Genomic DNA, 18,351 nt, shown 5'->3' with positions numbered 1-18,351 from the left:
CCAGTCATGAACACTGGTTGGAGCCTTGATCTAACAATTTTAGAAACTTCAGTAGTTCTTGTAGATTTTCTACATTGGAAGAGTTCACGTTCCCAAAGTAGCTATGGTTGGTGTGTGTGTGTGTGAGAGAGAGAGACTAATACATTTCTTCTCGTGCCTCCTACAGTGTTAATACTAGTAATAGGGAAGGAACTGAACAAACAATACATAACAGAAGATATGACTCAGGAGAATATAAGCTCTTAGACTTAATGCATCGGCCCCTACATGCTTGGTGAGTATGCACAGTATAGTCACTACAATAATGCAGATCACATAAAGGGGAAGATGCCCTGTTCTACAACACTGCTTGAAACAATGGTGAACTACAATTCTTTTCTCTGGCAGTTTGCAAACTACACCACAAACCTGTCTACGAAGCAGATGATGGAGTTTCTGGCATTGGGAAAGAGGAAAATGGTTCTCTTCGAAGTTCCTTGACGACAGCAGCCAGTGCCTCAGGGTTCAGACCCAGGTCACAGAGGGCAATGAGGACTGAAACGGTGTGGCGATCAAGTCCTGTTTCAAGAATGTTCGACATGTGAAATGTCAGCTCCAGAGATTCTCGGGCAGTCTGTGAAGCCTCTGGATCCATATGAAGAGACTGAAAAGGATTTCTGTTTTTGAAAGGTTCACTTCAATAAGCCAACCCTAAAAGATGGAGCCTGAAAATTTAAGACAAGAATTGGAATATACTGTTAATGAACTTCAAGACATGAAAAACAACCTAAAAATGTAAGCATTCAGATGAACATATCTATGAGAAGATAAATTATTCTTAGCTAAGGATAGAAAATTAAGTTAATTTAACAAACACTATCCACTAGTTGACAATGGAAATGAGTGCAACATAATTGATGTTGATGGGTATGAAAGAAGCTAAAAGGCTAATTCAAACAGTTACGTCTAAAGAAGGCAACATCAATGCCATCTAAGGGACCAAAATTGAAATAAGCTAAAAAGCTAAGAATCCAGGCAACCATAGCATAGTCATATCACTAGGCCATTTAATCAATCCTCTACGTTTACAACCATACAGGAAATATCTTTGCTTAAATGTGTGCAGCATACCATAAGGCTTCTTCATGCATGAACTTCTAACCCCTCATATCCAGTTTTCTTATCATTAAACTTTAAAACAATAATTTTCCTCCACAACCCAACATCAGCTCCCTCCCCCAACAAATCAAGCCCCTTCCCCAAGCTGCAATCCTAACATTCTATGTTACTGATGCCCTCAACAATGGGCTCCATACAAACATGTGACAGCATCCTATTGGCATTCTTGAAACATATCTGCTAAAGGTCCTTATTTTTATATGCTCCTTACTCCAGCTTCCAGGAAAAAATCAACTAATTTAGACTAGAACAAAATTTAAGCTGTCCAAAATGAGTGTTTACCCGCTAAACCTGGTCTAATCATGCAAGAATTTCTTAATTTGTAGGAATTCTTTAGTTCAGAATCGAGTTGAACAGTTGCAGAGGCATTTGATCTTGAAATTTAAGAACCAACAAACAAAAAAAGTAAATAATGAATAAAGATATTTGAAAAAGGACACGAGGCTAGGTCTCAAGAAACCCTCTGAAAACATAAACCCATTTCTCATACAATGATCAAACCTTTAAAACCTTGATATATACCCTGAATCAGCAGCAATTAAGCAACATTATGAGTTGCAATTGATCGAACAAATGACCAAACAGGATCCCCAATTTCTTCTGCAACCAAAACACCAAAAAAGAAAATGAAAGGAAAATATTCCTAATCTTCTCATCCTTTCCTAGTCTTTCCCGGCAACCAAATCAAAGATTGCAAAAAAAAAAAAAAAAACCTTGGCATACCTTGAACCAATTTCAAAATTTTTTAAGAGAATGAGAATTTGAAACAATGAGAGAGAGATTACCGCCGGCAAGATATTGGCAGGGGATTCGCAGAGGATCGTGTGGAAAAGGGTTTTTCCGTTTTCGTCGAGGGGGAAAGAGAGTGATTGGGCACTGGGTTCCGCTATCCCAACCAGGAGGGGTTCCATTCCGTTTCGGGTTAAATTGATAAATCCAAACGCCCCGTAGGCCTATTTTCATTGCCGCTAACTAATAATAAAATATAGGTTATATAATTCAACTGTGGTTCAATAATTGGTCCACGATCCGATTTTAATCTTTCTTAAATACTAAAAACAAAGATTTTATTAATATTAACAAAAATAATAAATAAATAAAATTTTAAATATTATTATTATTTAATATAATAAATTTTGTTAGACATATTATTTTTTAAAAACAAAACAACTTCTGTGTATTATTATAATTTATTTTTATAACATTTTTTTAGAATTTCTCTTAATATTTTAATAATTTTAATTAACTTCCATCCCATAAAAAAAATTCCCATAATTTTCCGATAATATTTTCATAAAATCTAACCACCAATATTTCACAAATTTTTAATATTTTTATAATTGATTCTACGTAATAGCCAATACAAAGAGGAAAATGAAACAAAATTGTCATTAAGATTTTTAGGCCACTTCAGATTGAATGGCCGTGGCAGTTTCTGTTCGGCTACTCTCAGAAGATACTGAAGATACTGTCATATGAGTCCTCAAGAATTCTTTACAAGATGCAAATAGATTCTGTAATACCGGGTTTGGCATGTCAGCTCTGGCAATAAGGACACTAGCCTCATGCATCAACTCCACAAGACTCTCCGTTTGAAACCGACCAGCATTTTCCGTAAATAAATTCAACCATGCCCTCTTGGAGAATGGCTCCTGCAGCTCCTTCATGTGATGACCCGTGATGCTGGATACAGCAGCTGCACAGTCACCTTTCTCCAGTTTCATGCAAAACCTTTCTTTGATAAGAGGAGGTGGAACCCGGCCCTCCCCAGCCAAGCGCTTCCAAGTTGTTTCCAGCAGCTCTTCCTGAGAAGTATGCATCTCTTGTTAGTGGATGGTCATGAAAAGCTTTCAAGAAGAGAAATGAGATTATTATATCCATCAGCAGTTTTCGTTTCCCCATTTTTTAGCAGAAGGGGTGTAGGGTGGGCTGGGAACTGGCAGTGAGTAGTGACCACCCACGTTTCAAATATTAAGCACACAGGCAAATCTAACAAAGCATCTAAAAATATTTTCAGTAAGTTCTAATGGTATAAAATCGACTCAAATTTCCAAGTACTGGTGATTCCACTTTCACAACTGTTTTGCATTTACTAGAACTTTCGAACAGCCTACTTTTGCTGGGTTCAAGATTTAATATTAGAACATTATTTCAGTTTTTCATGGTTATTGAAGCAATAGCCCCAGTTTCAGCAATTGAATGATTCGAGGAGAAGGAATTGTTCGTTCAAACGGTCGAACAAAATGGAATATTTCTGCAGAATATCCAACGCACTAACCAAATGTAATGTTTAGAAATAGGAGAATACCTTTCCAGCCCTGGAAGCATCCAGTATTATCCGTAGATGTCGTTTAGCATTGAAGTGGAACCCATGGCGTAGCATCCGTTCATACACATACTCAAGATCATGCCACCTCTTCTCTGCATTGCATGCATCTATCATAGTGTTGAATGTGTAAATATCTGGTAGTACCCTATCATTGTAATCTGATTTACTACTGATACGATTCCCATCTCCTAACATTTTCCCAAACAGTTCTTTCGCTTCTTCAAACATCCTATGTTCCAGGTATGCTTTCAGCATCACATTGCAAGTGATCAGATTTGGTGAGCAAAACTCATGCATTTGATTGAATATAAATGCTGCATTTTGAACGTTTCCAGAGTCCAGACAAGCTTGAATTAAACCAGTGTATGTTACTACAAGAGGCTTATTTGCAACCTTACATATCTTCTCAATCTGTGAAACAAAAGGGATGTAAAACAAAATCAAACTGTATGACCACAGAATGACTAACTGAGAATAAATCAAGCATAAATACATGAAACTCAGTCAGATATGATGACTACAGATCATCCATAAAATCCTCAATATCATTGCCAAAAATTATCAGCTCAACGCTCGTATGAGCAGAAGTAACAAAAGTGCAACACTGCAGCAATGTACCTTAATATCATTGTCACATTATTTTTTAACCTGTTGAAATTCAGGGTTGTATCCATATGGATCCCCAATAACAACAAAGAAAAGCCACCAGAGTACATTATAAACCATTTTTCTAGGCTTTTTGCAGTCTCTAGGCAATATCACATTTCAGTAATGCTGTAGCAATGCTGAACTGAAATGAGTGACTGACCATTTGTCATATTCTTAGGTTGGGTGGGTCTGATTTAAGTGAGTGCATGATCCAGAGAGCCATACTGTACACAAGTGCAAGCACACACAAAAATATATTCACCTTCTGCAGTTGAAGTTCTAGTGCAAGTCCTAATAGAAGCTAAGGAACAACTAGGTAATGAATATATAAAAACCTGAGCAAACAAAATACCTGCATTAATGCTTCTTGGCACCTTCCTGCACTGCAGAGACAACGAGCAGATCATAATAAAGAGCAGCAGAACCCACTACGCCTCGTTTTTCCATGTCTTGAACAGCCAAAACAGCCTCATCCGTTTTACCTTCTCTCCATAGGGTATTCACGAGAACTGTACATAACAGGAAATCATTGTTGTAATGGTTCTGAGAAACAAGTAAAGAAGCGCAGTTCTCTAAATACCTTTATATGTCAAAGCGTTAGGAATAGAAGATTTCTGCACTTTCCAGAAAAACTCATGAACCAAATTGTACTTTCCACATACAAACATCACCTGTTCAAATAAACAACTTCAGTGATAGAATTCATTTATAATTTCATGGGCATTACTCAGAAATTGAAATTTAAATTCAAGGTAAATCCAAACAAGCATCTGGCAAACAATTCCTGACCCGTATTTTTCTTCATTGATTTTTTTTTTTTTTTTTTTTTTTGGCATTTTTTCAAGAGCTTACAAAATTTATTCTCCAGCTGCACTGGAATAATATGGCATATCATCCATCTAGATCATAATGTCCATGATGAATCTCACAACATGACCCCAATAAGGTTATCAGATGGGGCACAAAACCATGGAACACCCTGTGATGCAAGCCAGGATCTTACTAGAAGGAACAAAACCAATTATACAAAGAAGCTTTTACTCAAATCGAAACAAAGGAATAAGAGAAAACTGTCTTTGTTTTCTCTGTTGATCATTTACAAATAATAGCTAGCAATTGAAATTCTCACCTAATAGAACTTAAGCCCTACTTATAATTTTCCTACTAAAACACCAGTTACATAGTTCAAATAGAATCCTAGTCATGCAATCAAATAAACTTGTAAAAGCGACTAGAAGTAAAATGGAACGTAAAAGACCACTTGCTACCAATTGTGGCACATGGAGCTTGCTCTTCAATGGCTTTCACATCATATTATGATGCATTATAGCCATTAACTAACTAAACCAGAGAGCACCAAAACCATTATAAACCACCATTGTGGCAATAAAGAAACTCATAGCACAAAAACAATCCAACACCCAGCAATTACAAGAACATATCAACAAACTAATCAGGGAAATGACTGCCCATTTTCTTATTGATTTTGACTGTCAAGCTCAAAGCTTGATCGACCAAATTTATGATCTGAATAGAAAGATCAAGTTCAAATCAATGATCAAACATGCTTGAAGGTCCAGTTCATATTATTCTTCTCTCTCTTTATTTTTTATTATGCTTTAATATTGCATTTCTAACCTAGATTTACCTCCTTTAAGGTTGAAAACTGAGCCCTAGTATTGAATTGACAATTGGGAGATCTTGACCCTTCAGGAAAGCACCTCATAATCAGATTTAATGAGAGAGAGAGAGAGAGAGAGAGGGAGAACAATCCTCTTTTAGAGAGCTTCCACTCTGACTATGTCCTCTTTATCATCTATTCTCATAAATACCCAAGAACTCCCAATCATGAGACCTTCTGAAGAATCTTAGATTCCAATGACCACTCTGTTCCTCCAAGCACTAGCAATGAGCTACTAATGCATCTCTATTTGTTGCCATATCCTTAAGAGGAATTTCCTCACAATAGACATCAAATCAGAATTTGTTCCTTCACTCATTCTCTACAAAGATGATAGCCAGGCCATGAAAATCATGAGGCCCAAACCCATAGCCTCCAACTCTCCCTTGAGCAGAGCATGGCCCTATCACTCCCCACAAAGAACATCCAGACTTGTTCACCATATCTATCCTCCACAATCTAGTCCAAACCTAACGCCCCCAACTGCAACACCCCACTCCCCCACCGCCCCCATACCCCAATGCCCACCTCCACAATACATTCCAGACCTTCCTCCCTCCCAAACCCAACTAAATTTGTCAGCCATGACTTTCCTCCAGAATCAGTTTCTATTAAAGTAACTACCTGCCTAAGAAAGCTTTATTTAAAAACAAGTGGATTTCTTATTTCAAACCACTCTTCTGCTTTAGGGGTTAAATGGTTGACCAAAATAGTGGGTTTTCTGACGTCCCTAGAGTCCCCCACCTTCTCTGAAGCTTCTTTAACCTATTGCTTAAATTGTAAAGAGGACATAAAGTAGATTAAAAAATCTGAAAGGGTACTCCTAATAAGCATAAACCTTTCCACTTAGAGAGAGATTGCCTTTTAGAAGAAGCTAACTTCTCTTAAAGCATTTCACCATTGAGTCCCCACAGATTTAGAGGTAAATCATACCCAGCAGTGAACCTCCCTACACTCAAACATGGAGTGATGTCCACTACATCCTCCACATTCCCCTTTGGGATAAGGTCATTGCTTCAAAGAATGAAAGAGTACATATACAATAGATGCACTGTATTAGCTTCCTAGAATAATGCAAGGTCATCTGAGAATAATAAATGAGAGATCTCCAACCCTAACCCACACTCCTCCATACCTTAAAACCCTGACAAAAGCTCCAGCCATTTCTCTCTAGCAATAAAACAACTAGAAAAAGACTCCCTCGCTAATTCAAACAGGTAAGGGGAGATACAATCCCCTTGCTTCAATCCTATGGAACTTTGGAAGATGTGTGGACGATAACCAATTAAAAAATCCAATCAAGTAATCACACCAAGAGGTCTCAATTTATGTGATCAAAGCCCTTTTCTATATTCAATCACCTTGAGCTCTTTGGCCTTGAATCAATAATTTCACTAGCAATTAGAAAAGCATAAATTTAACTAGCCTTTACAGAAACATTGTAGACTCCTGCATAACTTCCCCAACTACACTCCTAAGCCTGTAAGCAAAGATCTTGTCCAAGAGATAAACCCTACACTTAGCAGATAGGCCTAGAGTTCCTTACTGTTCTCCACCCTCCATTTTAAGGATCAATGTTTTGAAGATTGCACTTAAGATTCTGTAGAAATCTTTGAAGCATGCAAATCTGTCAGAAAAATCCAAAACTTTCTCTCAACCTTTATGACAAAATTTCATGGAAAAGCCATCAGGACCTGGAGTCTTATCCCTTGAAGATCATATATAGCAAAGTCCTCCTCACCAAAAGCCCCCCCAAGGTTACCTCTTTCCTTCTAACTCATAGCCCTGAAGTTCAGTCCCCTTAAATTGTGGTCCTCCAAGCCCCAAATTCAAGTACAGCTGCTGAAAGAAAGATGAGATACTTGACTGAATACATTAACCAAACCCATAAACTTTTAGCTTGCTCAAATAATTGCCATTTTTGTGGACATTCCCTGTGAGAAAACCAAATGGTGTCCTATCCCCTCCTCAAGTCACAAGGCCATAGATTTTTCTCATCTTGCTCATCTCCTGGAAATCTGTTAAGAGGCTATACATCCATAGAGCCAATCCTTTAAGACCCACATCTTCATCAGATAAGCTTCCTCTTTCCTTCGTATCCCATAGTTTGATCAGCTTTAGAGCAGTTGCATAGAGCCCTCCACCAATACACTCTACATCTTCCCACAACCCTCTAATAGCACCTGACTCTTCCTATGGAACTCTTCATTCCCATTATAACAATAGATAATGGCAATGAAGTTACAAATCCATAAAACATCCCAAAATCAGCAAAAATATTTATTGAAATCACCCATAGCCAACTTGCAAATATGCATTAAATCCACACATAGAAATGCTATCAGTCATATCTGACCCTTTTCCTTGGATTTACAGTTGGGCAAAGTTTGAATATTAGAAGGATAGTTGTATTTCTGAGTTGTGAAATCAAATGAAAATCCATAAAATCATCTCAAAATTAGCAAAATTATCGTTAGAACAAAAACAAATAAATATTGAATATCATTCAACACAAAGAAATAAAATTCAGTACTACATTTCTCTTAAGGCCATAAAACTGGCAGTATAAAATACCAACAATCAGCAACTCTTACCTCCATGACAAGTCCATATGTTGTGATAGAAGGTTTTTGGCTTTGTTGCTTTAATTGTTGCAACACCCAGAATGCTCCTTCCCATTGCTTCTGTCGGACACAAGCATTTAGCACCTATATCCACAAGCATTACGTATAAGTACCAACACATTTATTAATGGACATAGGAAAAAGTTCATCAAAGCTACTTAAGATCAACTTTATCAAAGAATAATTGAGGTTTGAGATTGTTTTATAACAGTGATGGGATGAGCTCTTTAAAATTTACCCACAAAATGAAGAAAAGGGAACACATAAAGTCCTAAGTTACTCCAATGACTTCATATAACTTTTAAACTTTCCAATCTCTAAAAAATTTCTATTCTATGTTTTAGCTCCATCATTTGGAAGGTTTTGGAGTTTTAGTAAAGAATTAAAATCCTAATAAGTCACAACATAAGTTGCATTTCTTTCGTGTAAAATTTTAAATTCTTTGGAATTTTGTAAAGCCTATGAATTAAGGTTCATTGATGTAAAACAAAGACAAAGATGAATGAAAAAAAATTGTATCCTTGCATGCTTCTATAGTGGAACTCCATTAATTCCTCCTCTAGGTGAGAGACCTAGAAGGCCTTAGTGAGAATATAAGATTTTTCTGTTCTTTTTTCTATAAGATTTTTCTTTTTCTTTTTTCTTTTCTTCTAGGTGAGAGTTCTAGAAGACCTTAGTAAGACTATAAGGTGTTTTCTTCTATCTTTTTCTTCTCCATTTTCTCTTTCTTGTTATAGCTTTTATTTTGCTTCATCATCATCATAACCTTAATTCTTCATCCCCTCCTTAAACCCTGAAAGAGTGGATCCCTAGTCCACCCTTATGTGATTGCAAGCAACCTTCTTGGGTAGTCCTACAACAAACCGGCTTTCAACCTGACACAACCTCTATCAATTGAGGCTAGTTTTCAATTGGTGGCAGAAAAGGGCATATCATTCACCCTGACTTAAACCATAAAATGATCCTGTGGATAATAGAAATAAATGCATTTCAAATTATAACAAAGTAAAATGGCATCATTCCGTCCACTATGCAAGCAGCATTTAAATTAGTTTATCTCTAGGAATACCTAAACACCTTAATTCATCCAAATGCAATACCATGTGGAGAAAATTTTTAATGACTTCATATACACATCAGGGGAAACCAGAGAACCATAAAAAAAAAAAAGATGGAATTAATAAAAACAAAAACACACAAAAGCATGCATGCAGATGGAGTGAATGTAAAGCCATCAGACAAATTCCAAATGAGAGCCTTCTACGTAATTAACCATAAACATCAGATCATATAACAAACAGATTTAGCAACGTGAAAAACATTCATATATTTTCTATCTTCACAAATGTGTGATGAATTAGATGAAAAACAGACTAATCAAGCTGATATCTGATGTAGGAAATGTGAAGGGGACAAAAATATTAAGATAGCGAGATCAAGTGCCATGTATAAGGTTCTAAAGGTAAAGATCAGCATTACGACTTCAGACCATTATTTCCCAACCATGGATTGCAAACAGATATTACTCACAGCATTGTAAACAACAATATCTGGTTCCAACCGTGGGTCCCACTTTTCAAGTGCCCCTGTCTTGAACTTCTTCCTGGGAGGAGATCTCATGCAATCAATCACATCAAAAAGTTCCTTCATATGTCCTGCTTGTCCAAGAGTGACTGCAATACAATGATAAGCTACTAGGTCGGGGTACGAGGACATTTGTTGCTGGAGTTAAAAAGAAATAGAAAAAAATGAAAAGGAGTTACAACCTGTTTGATAATCAAATTAGAGGCAAAAAATTACAATATTAGGGGTTCTGCCCATTTGATTCATTCGGTAACACACAATTGGTTAGCACTTAAAGAGGATTTTACGGAGTAAAGGTAAAACAATTCCAAATGCACAACAGTGGATGGCTGGATGCAGGCCACTTAGTAATTGACACTTCAAAATTTTGAGATAAAATGATACTTTACACTTAAGTATTCCACTTCTGCACATACGTCTTTGGTGCTTAAAATTCTTAGCACAAAATATTGAGTTCTATCAGTCACTGCATGAGTCAAGGTTTCTTTTTTTCCCTACTTACATTAAGGTGCACATTAACAGTTAGGAGAATGTAACAGTGAGTAAGGAGAATGCCTCCATAATGAAAATTTATGTGCATTACCAGCATTGCATAGAATACATTGAGTGCCTCCACAGGTCGCCTTGCCTTTCCAAGTACATCCAGTGCAGCAGTGTAAATGTATCTGGATTATAAAGAAGAATCCAGTCAAAAGTTATCAATAATTGAATGATCAAGTCACTTACAATATTAAAATGACCATGATTTTTTAAAGTTGTTATAAGACAAGATAGGGTTTTCAAGTAAGCAGTACTATTTAAAAACAAAAAGGGGAGGGAGACAAGAAAAACTATTTATCCAGTTTAATGAGCAGGGAGCATTGGCTTTCTGGTAGAACTTAGTCTGTCTCTAAAATTTCCAGGCAAGTACTAACAAGAAATTACTTGGGCCATATAACAAAAATAAGTAAGGGGAAAAAAGGTAAGAAAATGGATGGCCAATTTTTCAAGTGTGTAGACAGCAAAGAAAGAATGAAAAAATAATCTGCAAATATATAATGCAGCCACCCAAGTCAGCTTTCCTCGATCCTCTACTCCTTCAGGTGTACACTCCAAGCCCAAGATTACAAGTGACAGCACTAACAAAATGCCTACCATTCTTCCATATTTGCCCTCACCATAATGAGCACTTTTTTCTATATAAGAAAAATAGAAGGATTACAAACATAATTGTCCACTTCTTCTGAACACTTACTTCTGTTGGTGCATGCATATTGCACATGCCAAAATTGTCTAAAACCCCAAAAAAATATGACTAACAACCCCTTTATTAAAAACATCTATAAGTTAATTCTCAATCTTTGCAAAAGTAGTACAAATTTGTTCAAACTTAAGTTTTTCCTTCATGAAGCCAGTCCATCTCTATGAGCTTAATGTTATTGTCATGCTAAAGTATGAATTATATCAATACGCCTAGTTGTCATGATACAAACTTAAAAACAGGTAAGCCTCTACAGGCACCTGAGGTGACTTTTTGACCAAGTTAGCTTAGACATCCTAGACCATTACTCAAAACCCTATTCAGAACTCAACTTGGTACAACTAATTCTTCTTACTCTGGCAAGTTACCAAATTGCCACCTATGAAAGTACAATACATGATGTGCATGTGGTCCTCTTATGATAAACAAAACCAATCCAATCCACATCATAAAAGCCTCCACTCTTATATAAACATCCTTCACATGGATTCCATAACCAAGATACTTCTTCATTCAACATGACAACATATACTGTTCCAAATGACAAGCAGCAGAGGAATGCATAAGGCAGCTTTTGACACCCCTGACGTAGGCAATACAGGCCTATTAGTGGAAAACTATAAACTCTTCCTACCAAGATTGAATAGACCTAGATCATTAGCACCTTCATAGCCAAACTCATATTGATCTCCACTGGAATATCAGCAGATTAACATCCTAACATCCCAGCTTCCTTCAAAAAATCCAAGACACTTTCCTTGTGACAAGCAAAAATTTATTTCCCTAACCAGGCTATTCTAACACACAGGAAATATACATCCTGTTATTTACAATGATCAATTTTTTCAATGAGCAAAAGTCTAGTAAGAATTGATATGTCAAGTAAATCCCTTAGCTGCTATCCCAGCCTTTTAATGCTCAATCTCCATCTACATATGTTCAATCTGCGCTTTTGGCTTGTTGATAGATAAGTCTCTTGTTCATAGCTGTGCAGTCTCGTTTCCGTGCAATATTATTTGGAGTCCGTATGTTCCTACAAAGGTGAGTTTTTTTGCTTGGGAAGCTTCTTGGGAGAAGGTCCTTACTCAAGATCAGCTCAAGAGGAGGGGCTGGATTTTAGCCAATGGATGTTGCTTGTGTTGTGTTGAAGAGGAAACGATAAATCATATCCTCGTTCATTGTTCTAAGGCGAAGATTTTGTGGGATCTTGTGTTTTCTCTTTTTGGGGTTAATTGGGTTCTGCCGTTTACGGTGAGAGACACCCTATTAAGTTGATATGTTTCTTTTAAGGACAAGAAACATAGAAAGGTTTGGCGGGCAGTTCCTCTTTGTTTATTTTGGACGGTTTGGAAGGAAAAAAATAGGATAGTCTTTGATAATGAGGCTTTGTTAACTCAAAGATTGAAAAATTCCTTTGTTTGTAATCTCTTATCCTGGGCTAAATCTTCTATAGCTGTAGGCCCCTTAACTTTGTTTAACTTTGTGGATTGGTTGGGTTCTTGTTGAGGGCCGGTGAGTGCTTGTGTTTTTGTTGTTTTTTTAGGTGACACTTGTATACTCCCTGTATGCTCCGAGTCGCCTTTCAAGCACCCTTTTTCTAATATATCTTTGTGCTTTTGCCTATCCAAAAAAAAAAGTTCCATGCTTTTCTAGAGTTTTCACCATCTTACATGATTTCTCTTGATCGCTGCTTCTCTAGAGTTTTAGAGACTTCCAAGATGGTAGATCAAGGGGGTATTCTACTTTGTATAGAATATCCATCAAGTGGGGGTGTGCTCAACAGAGAAGACTTCGCAACAGATACTTTTTTTTTATATTAGAAACGAAGAAGAATATATTAATATAAGAACAGATACAGGAGAGATAAAAGAAACAAAAGAAAGAGAAAAAACCAAGGGAAGGATGAGAGGTCCTTCCTACACAAATTGAACAAAGGAGAAAACTCCCAACAATAGAACTCTAAAGAACTTTTAAATTCTTTTACAGAACATATTGTGCAGGACAGTTGATGGTTTCTCAATGAAGGAGATCTTAGAGTTGTAAGACTCCTATAAAGGTGGGTTGTTTTGTTTGGACAACAGTGCTGGCAAAAAGACTAACCATTGATCGGTTTATGCAGAGAGCAAGTGGATTCAAATTTGATCAACCACTCAACCATGTACAACACAAAAACTGATAAATAAGTACAAGTCGATGCAATGGCTTCCCCAGAGGAGCATTTCAGAAAGTGTTTTATTAATATTTACCCATTGAAGAATTACAATGAGAAAAGTTATAGAATAAACATTCACCAGTTCCCACTAGCTCCCTCACCTATCATAGGCGCCATCACCAGTTGGTCCTCACCATCTCCTCTACTAGCACCATTACCTCAAAGACTACTAAACTTCCATTTTCACTGATACAACTTCAACACCATGCAACATTTTCATAACCAAGGGCAAAGTCAGTGGCCCCATCAGTCCTCAACCACCAACATCCCTACCATCTTCTCTTCCAGCACCACCATCAAGCTTAACTCCCATTATCAACTCCAGAACTACCACAACCTGATCTGTGCCATTGCTACCTCAAAAATTGCCTGCTGCCACTACCAGTACTATGAAATAATTAATTTCACCCCTATCAACTACACTCAGTATCTGCGACAATATTTTCTCTACATCTACCATTGTGACCTCGTATCAATAAAACCCTCACTGCAATTGCCACTACGTCAAATTAAACAAATAGCATTTAATGTCCTCAATACAAGGCCTGATACTATTTTCTAGCAAATCCGAGATCCATCCTCTGATTGTAACACATCCCATTCAAATTTGATAGCTGCATTCAAGCATATTCTGGTACATGATATAAAATATGACATAATTTTACTGCTTATAGTTGAGCCAATCTTAGAACATCATCATCATCATTAGAAAGATAAGTCAAACAAACTTTTTTTTAACTGAAGTCTTATTTCCATAATCACTTATTTCAGGGGGAAAAGGTGGTTTTATATAACATTCATCTTACCAAACAGAAACTAGATAAAAAAAAAAATACCTGAGCTTGTGGGATTTGAAGCGTTCACACAATTGAAGCCACTCAAGGACTTGCAGTGCCCGCCTCCAATTTCCTAGCTTACCCAATATCTGGATAACTCTCAAAATAGAGTGATCTGTAAATCTTATTTTTGCACTTCGCATCATCTTAGAGAACATCCACTCAGGCATATCAATGTCTGCGCCATTCAACCTATCAAAATAAACTACTTTAACATAAATCAGACCTTGAGAAAACTACAACTAAAACCAATGTGCAATAAAAGTGAAATCTTAAGATTAATGTGTCAATGCAGATAGAGATAGATAAAGATCAAAATGTGTCAGATCTTCCTCAATCCAATATATCAACTATCAAAGAAACAACTTATGCATTTTCTGCACAAAAAAATCTCATTTTTAGATGATATAACAGGAGTCCCAGCAGGAGAGAATCCTAGTTCAAATTTTATAATAATTTCTGACCCAAGTGACACTAATCTTGAATAATACAAGTTTCACCTCAAACAAATAGTTCATTTCAGTATGAAAAGAGGAAATAACAAGTAGCTACTGAGAAAGACAGAATTTAGAAGGATGCAGATTAGACAAATGGTGAAAATAAATAAATGAATACAACAGAATTGCTAGGTGGGACAACGAGTATCTGTTGGACATAACAGGTTACTTTGCAACAAAATTATGAAGAAACTGGAAGTAATGATACAAATAATTTTAAAAACATTGTGCATGCTTGTAAAGCCAGTCTAATCATTAAAATGGCAATATATTGAGCTATATATCACTAATTTCAAAACTCCAATAAACAAAAAAGTGGATATATATATATGTATGTATGTATGTATGTATGATAAGACATATTGCAATATATTGTGATATTAAATCCTCAATGCATTTTTCCTTACACGTATCTGCAATATAACCAATGGAATATGTGATATATCCAAAAATATTGCCTCCAAGCACATGCAACTACAAATTCAAATAAAAAAAATATCAATTCCAAAGTCCTTATTCTTTTCCAAAATAAATATTTGCTCAATTTTTATTACTTATATATGTCATTCTTTTGATTAATTGATCAGAGGTTTTATGTATTAAGGAGTGGGCAGAAACCTTGAATCCAAATTGAGCATAGTTCATCTATTTGAAAGGTCCTAACCTAGGATACAGATGCCATAAAGCTGGTTATTGTGAAGCTCATAAATGCCAGAAAAATTTAGGTAAAAACAAGTCAGAATCTGGCAATATGATGGTTTGAATATACTGGTTAGGTAAGAGGGTAAGAGAGAAAAGGAAAAAGTATATAGAAAGCCATGGAGAAGCATAAAAAGAACATGGTGTCCTAGATGATCAATCCTCGTCCTAAACACGTGTGTGTGTGTGTGCATGAGAAGAAAAAGATTCAAATTACACTGTTGCATGTATTTAATAATAGAAGTGCACACTCAAAAGTGCCCATTAAGTTGGTGTGTGTGTGCGTGTGTGCACGTATCACACAAAGTAGTTGGAGCCAGGAATCGGGTTGTCTCTTTCCCTTGTCCTATGGGGGCTAGAGGAAACTCAGCTTTTGCACTTGACCTTTCCACTACATGTTGCTTCTCGTTTTAGCTTGTTACAGGTTTTACCACCAACAGAGGCAAAATAAATGATAGTAGACCTCCTATCAGTAATAGAACTGACCAGAATCATTGAACACATCAACCCTCATCTGGCAATATCCCATGTACAAAATGCCTTTGACAAGACCTGTCACCAAGTAACTCAACATTTTGTATGAATGATACAAGTGGCAAAATTGCACCTTCAAATGGACCAACAAAATACGGCTAAATGGGCCAAAACAAATTGGCACTTCTACATGCGAACAATACAACTGGCAGATAAAATCTTGCATACAAGCATACCACATAAGCACAAATGACCAATAACATCTTGTACACACACATATTATTACATAAGCAAAAATATAATGGAATGCATCCTCCAATATAATGACCTTCCTCTGCTCCACTATATTCTTTATTTGCAAACTGGATTACATCTTATTACAGCAAGGACTAGAATTACAACCAAACAGTTTGATATATCAGAAAATCTTCCAGTATAAAATCGTAGATTAAGCAATACAATTATGTGCAAGAAGATTGAAATATTCATAAATAAATATGTCTTATAAAGGCACACCAACCATAAAATTTGTGATAAATTGTTGCTCATCAACAAATATAAGACAATTCATTTAGCAAGAAAAAAAAAATACTTATCCAATATTTGTACAGTATAGAATCAAAACGTAGAATACTTACAACTTTGCTAGCTTCTGGATTCGTTCTTCCATTTCCATCTTTGAAACAGGTTTCTTGACTGTAATGTCATTGAATGCCTCAAAATTTTTGAAGGCAGCCCTTTCTATCTCCAAAATGTCATCACCACCTTTCTCAAGGAAACCCTTCCTGCTCTTATTGAAGTTTCCCTTTTTAATACCGATTTTTTCATCACCTACTTTCTTGACTTGAGCCCCATTCATCTCATGTCTTTTCCACATTCCTTTGCTTCCAAGACCACTGCTATCTGCCTTAAAGGCACGTCCTTTCAATTTATCATCCCTTCGGCTCTTGGAAGACCCCTTCCCTTCCAATATTTCAGAGGAATTTTCATCATCATTTTCCCATCCCAAGTCTAGTTCATCTTGAACCAAGCCCCGGGCACTTCGACCACCAGAATTCTTATATAATTCATCTTGCTTCCCGAATTTGGATTTCTTTTCTTGATATGGATGCCCTTCAAAATCCCCCAAATTCACATTCTCTTCATCTCTCTCCAAAGATGGCATCCTCAGAACACCTTTTCCCCTTCTTGAACTACTCTTAGACCTATTTAAATTCCGTGATTGGTTCTTCCCCCTGCCAGTTCTAACAGACTCCATAGTCTTCAAATACTCACCAAATGAAGGCTTGAACTCAAGCTCTTTGTCTAGAAGCCCGTTATCGGCCGACCTGCCATTAGACTCTTCTCTCAACAAAGTATTAACTGTAATACAGTTGGGTCTTCGCGCATTCACTGCAACACCAAAACTGGGTCTCCAAGAAACCGAAAACCCAATTGATGAAGATGTATTCCAGTTGCAATTCGAAGAGAAACATCCGATTCCTTGCAAAATAAAGCTACCCATTTGCGCATTTACCATGATTGTCACCCCCAGTTCGATTCACACCGCACAATATACATAGAAAATAGAGTCAGAAGAAACTGAGATTTCACCAAATATCCCTTGTAACTCAGCGAAAAGAGCATAACATATGCTGTTTTGAACGTAAAGAACACTCACATCAGCGGTGGCTGGAGAGGCCAAAGATTTTTTTTCGCTGTCCCTGTATTTTTATCTGCTCTGTTGTTTGAAATAGCCGAACCGGCGCGTGGCCCGTAAAAGGAACCGGTTCACGGTTCAACAGCCTATCTCGGTGGACCGACTGTTAAATTTTAACAATGTATTTTATGAAAACATAAAAAGAATGAGACGAAAATCTAAATAAATGAATAAAAATTATAGGATAAAAATTAAGATAAAAATATTTTAAAAAATTAAGAAATAATAAAACAATTAATAATACAAATATTACAGTTATCTTATTTAAAAAATTATATATAATGATAAAATTTATGAGCATAGTGATAAAATAAGGAAAAAATAGGTGTTGACTCAGTGATTTGAAAAAATATAGAAAAAAGAATTTTAATTTTTATAAATTAGTTTTATTTTCTATTGTTTAAAAATATTTTAAAATATATACATCTTTTAACTTAAGTAATTATTTCTTAAAATAACATTTTTACCTGTGATGTTAATAACACTAATTAACCATTATTTTACTATGAATTGATTTGAGGTTAATAAAATAAGAAATTTTAAAAATTAAAAACATAATTAAAACTAAAAGAATTAAAGCTAAAAATATAAAAATAAAATATTAACTTTCACTTAATTAAATCACTCAGACAATATAGATATGGAGAAATAACTGAAAATAGAATAAGAG

General features: G+C 36.1%; 2 protein-coding genes across 5 annotated transcripts; both read right to left on the bottom strand.

Annotated features, from left to right (window-relative positions):
• Positions 1 to 208: 208 nt before the first annotated feature.
• LOC117923445 (mitotic-spindle organizing protein 1A-like) lies at positions 209 to 2,057 on the bottom strand. 4 transcript variants are annotated; one of them, XM_034841732.1, is made up of 3 exons: positions 1,882 to 2,057; positions 1,660 to 1,758; positions 209 to 704 (listed from the first exon to the last, which is right to left on the bottom strand). In XM_034841732.1, exon 3 carries the CDS (start codon positions 632 to 634, stop codon positions 413 to 415), a length of 222 nt encoding a protein of 73 aa, XP_034697623.1. In that variant the 5' UTR covers positions 635 to 704; positions 1,660 to 1,758; positions 1,882 to 2,057; the 3' UTR covers positions 209 to 412. The 4 variants fall into 4 exon arrangements, with proteins under 4 accessions (XP_034697623.1, XP_034697622.1, XP_034697624.1 ...); XM_034841731.1 differs by having other exon boundaries at positions 1,944 to 2,057; XM_034841733.1 differs by having other exon boundaries at positions 1,681 to 1,758; positions 1,944 to 2,057.
• Positions 2,058 to 2,519: 462 nt separating this feature from the next.
• LOC117923000 (pentatricopeptide repeat-containing protein At1g30610, chloroplastic-like) lies at positions 2,520 to 17,665 on the bottom strand. The gene is given in 10 exon segments (XM_034841257.1): positions 2,520 to 2,963; positions 3,467 to 3,898; positions 4,488 to 4,537; positions 4,540 to 4,644; positions 4,716 to 4,806; positions 8,411 to 8,524; positions 9,971 to 10,162; positions 10,608 to 10,689; positions 14,313 to 14,504; positions 16,621 to 17,665. Coding segments are annotated over 10 exon segments (2,544 nt in total). The 5' UTR covers positions 17,502 to 17,665; the 3' UTR covers positions 2,520 to 2,558.
• Between the last annotated feature and the right edge of the window lie 686 nt (positions 17,666 to 18,351).

The sequence above is a fragment of the Vitis riparia genome, chromosome 10 (assembly GCF_004353265.1).
Source record: "Vitis riparia cultivar Riparia Gloire de Montpellier isolate 1030 chromosome 10, EGFV_Vit.rip_1.0, whole genome shotgun sequence".
Lineage (NCBI taxonomy): Eukaryota > Viridiplantae > Streptophyta > Magnoliopsida > Vitales > Vitaceae > Vitis > Vitis riparia.
Note: the sequence above shows the minus strand (reverse complement) of the source record. Positions and strands in the feature narration are given on the sequence as shown.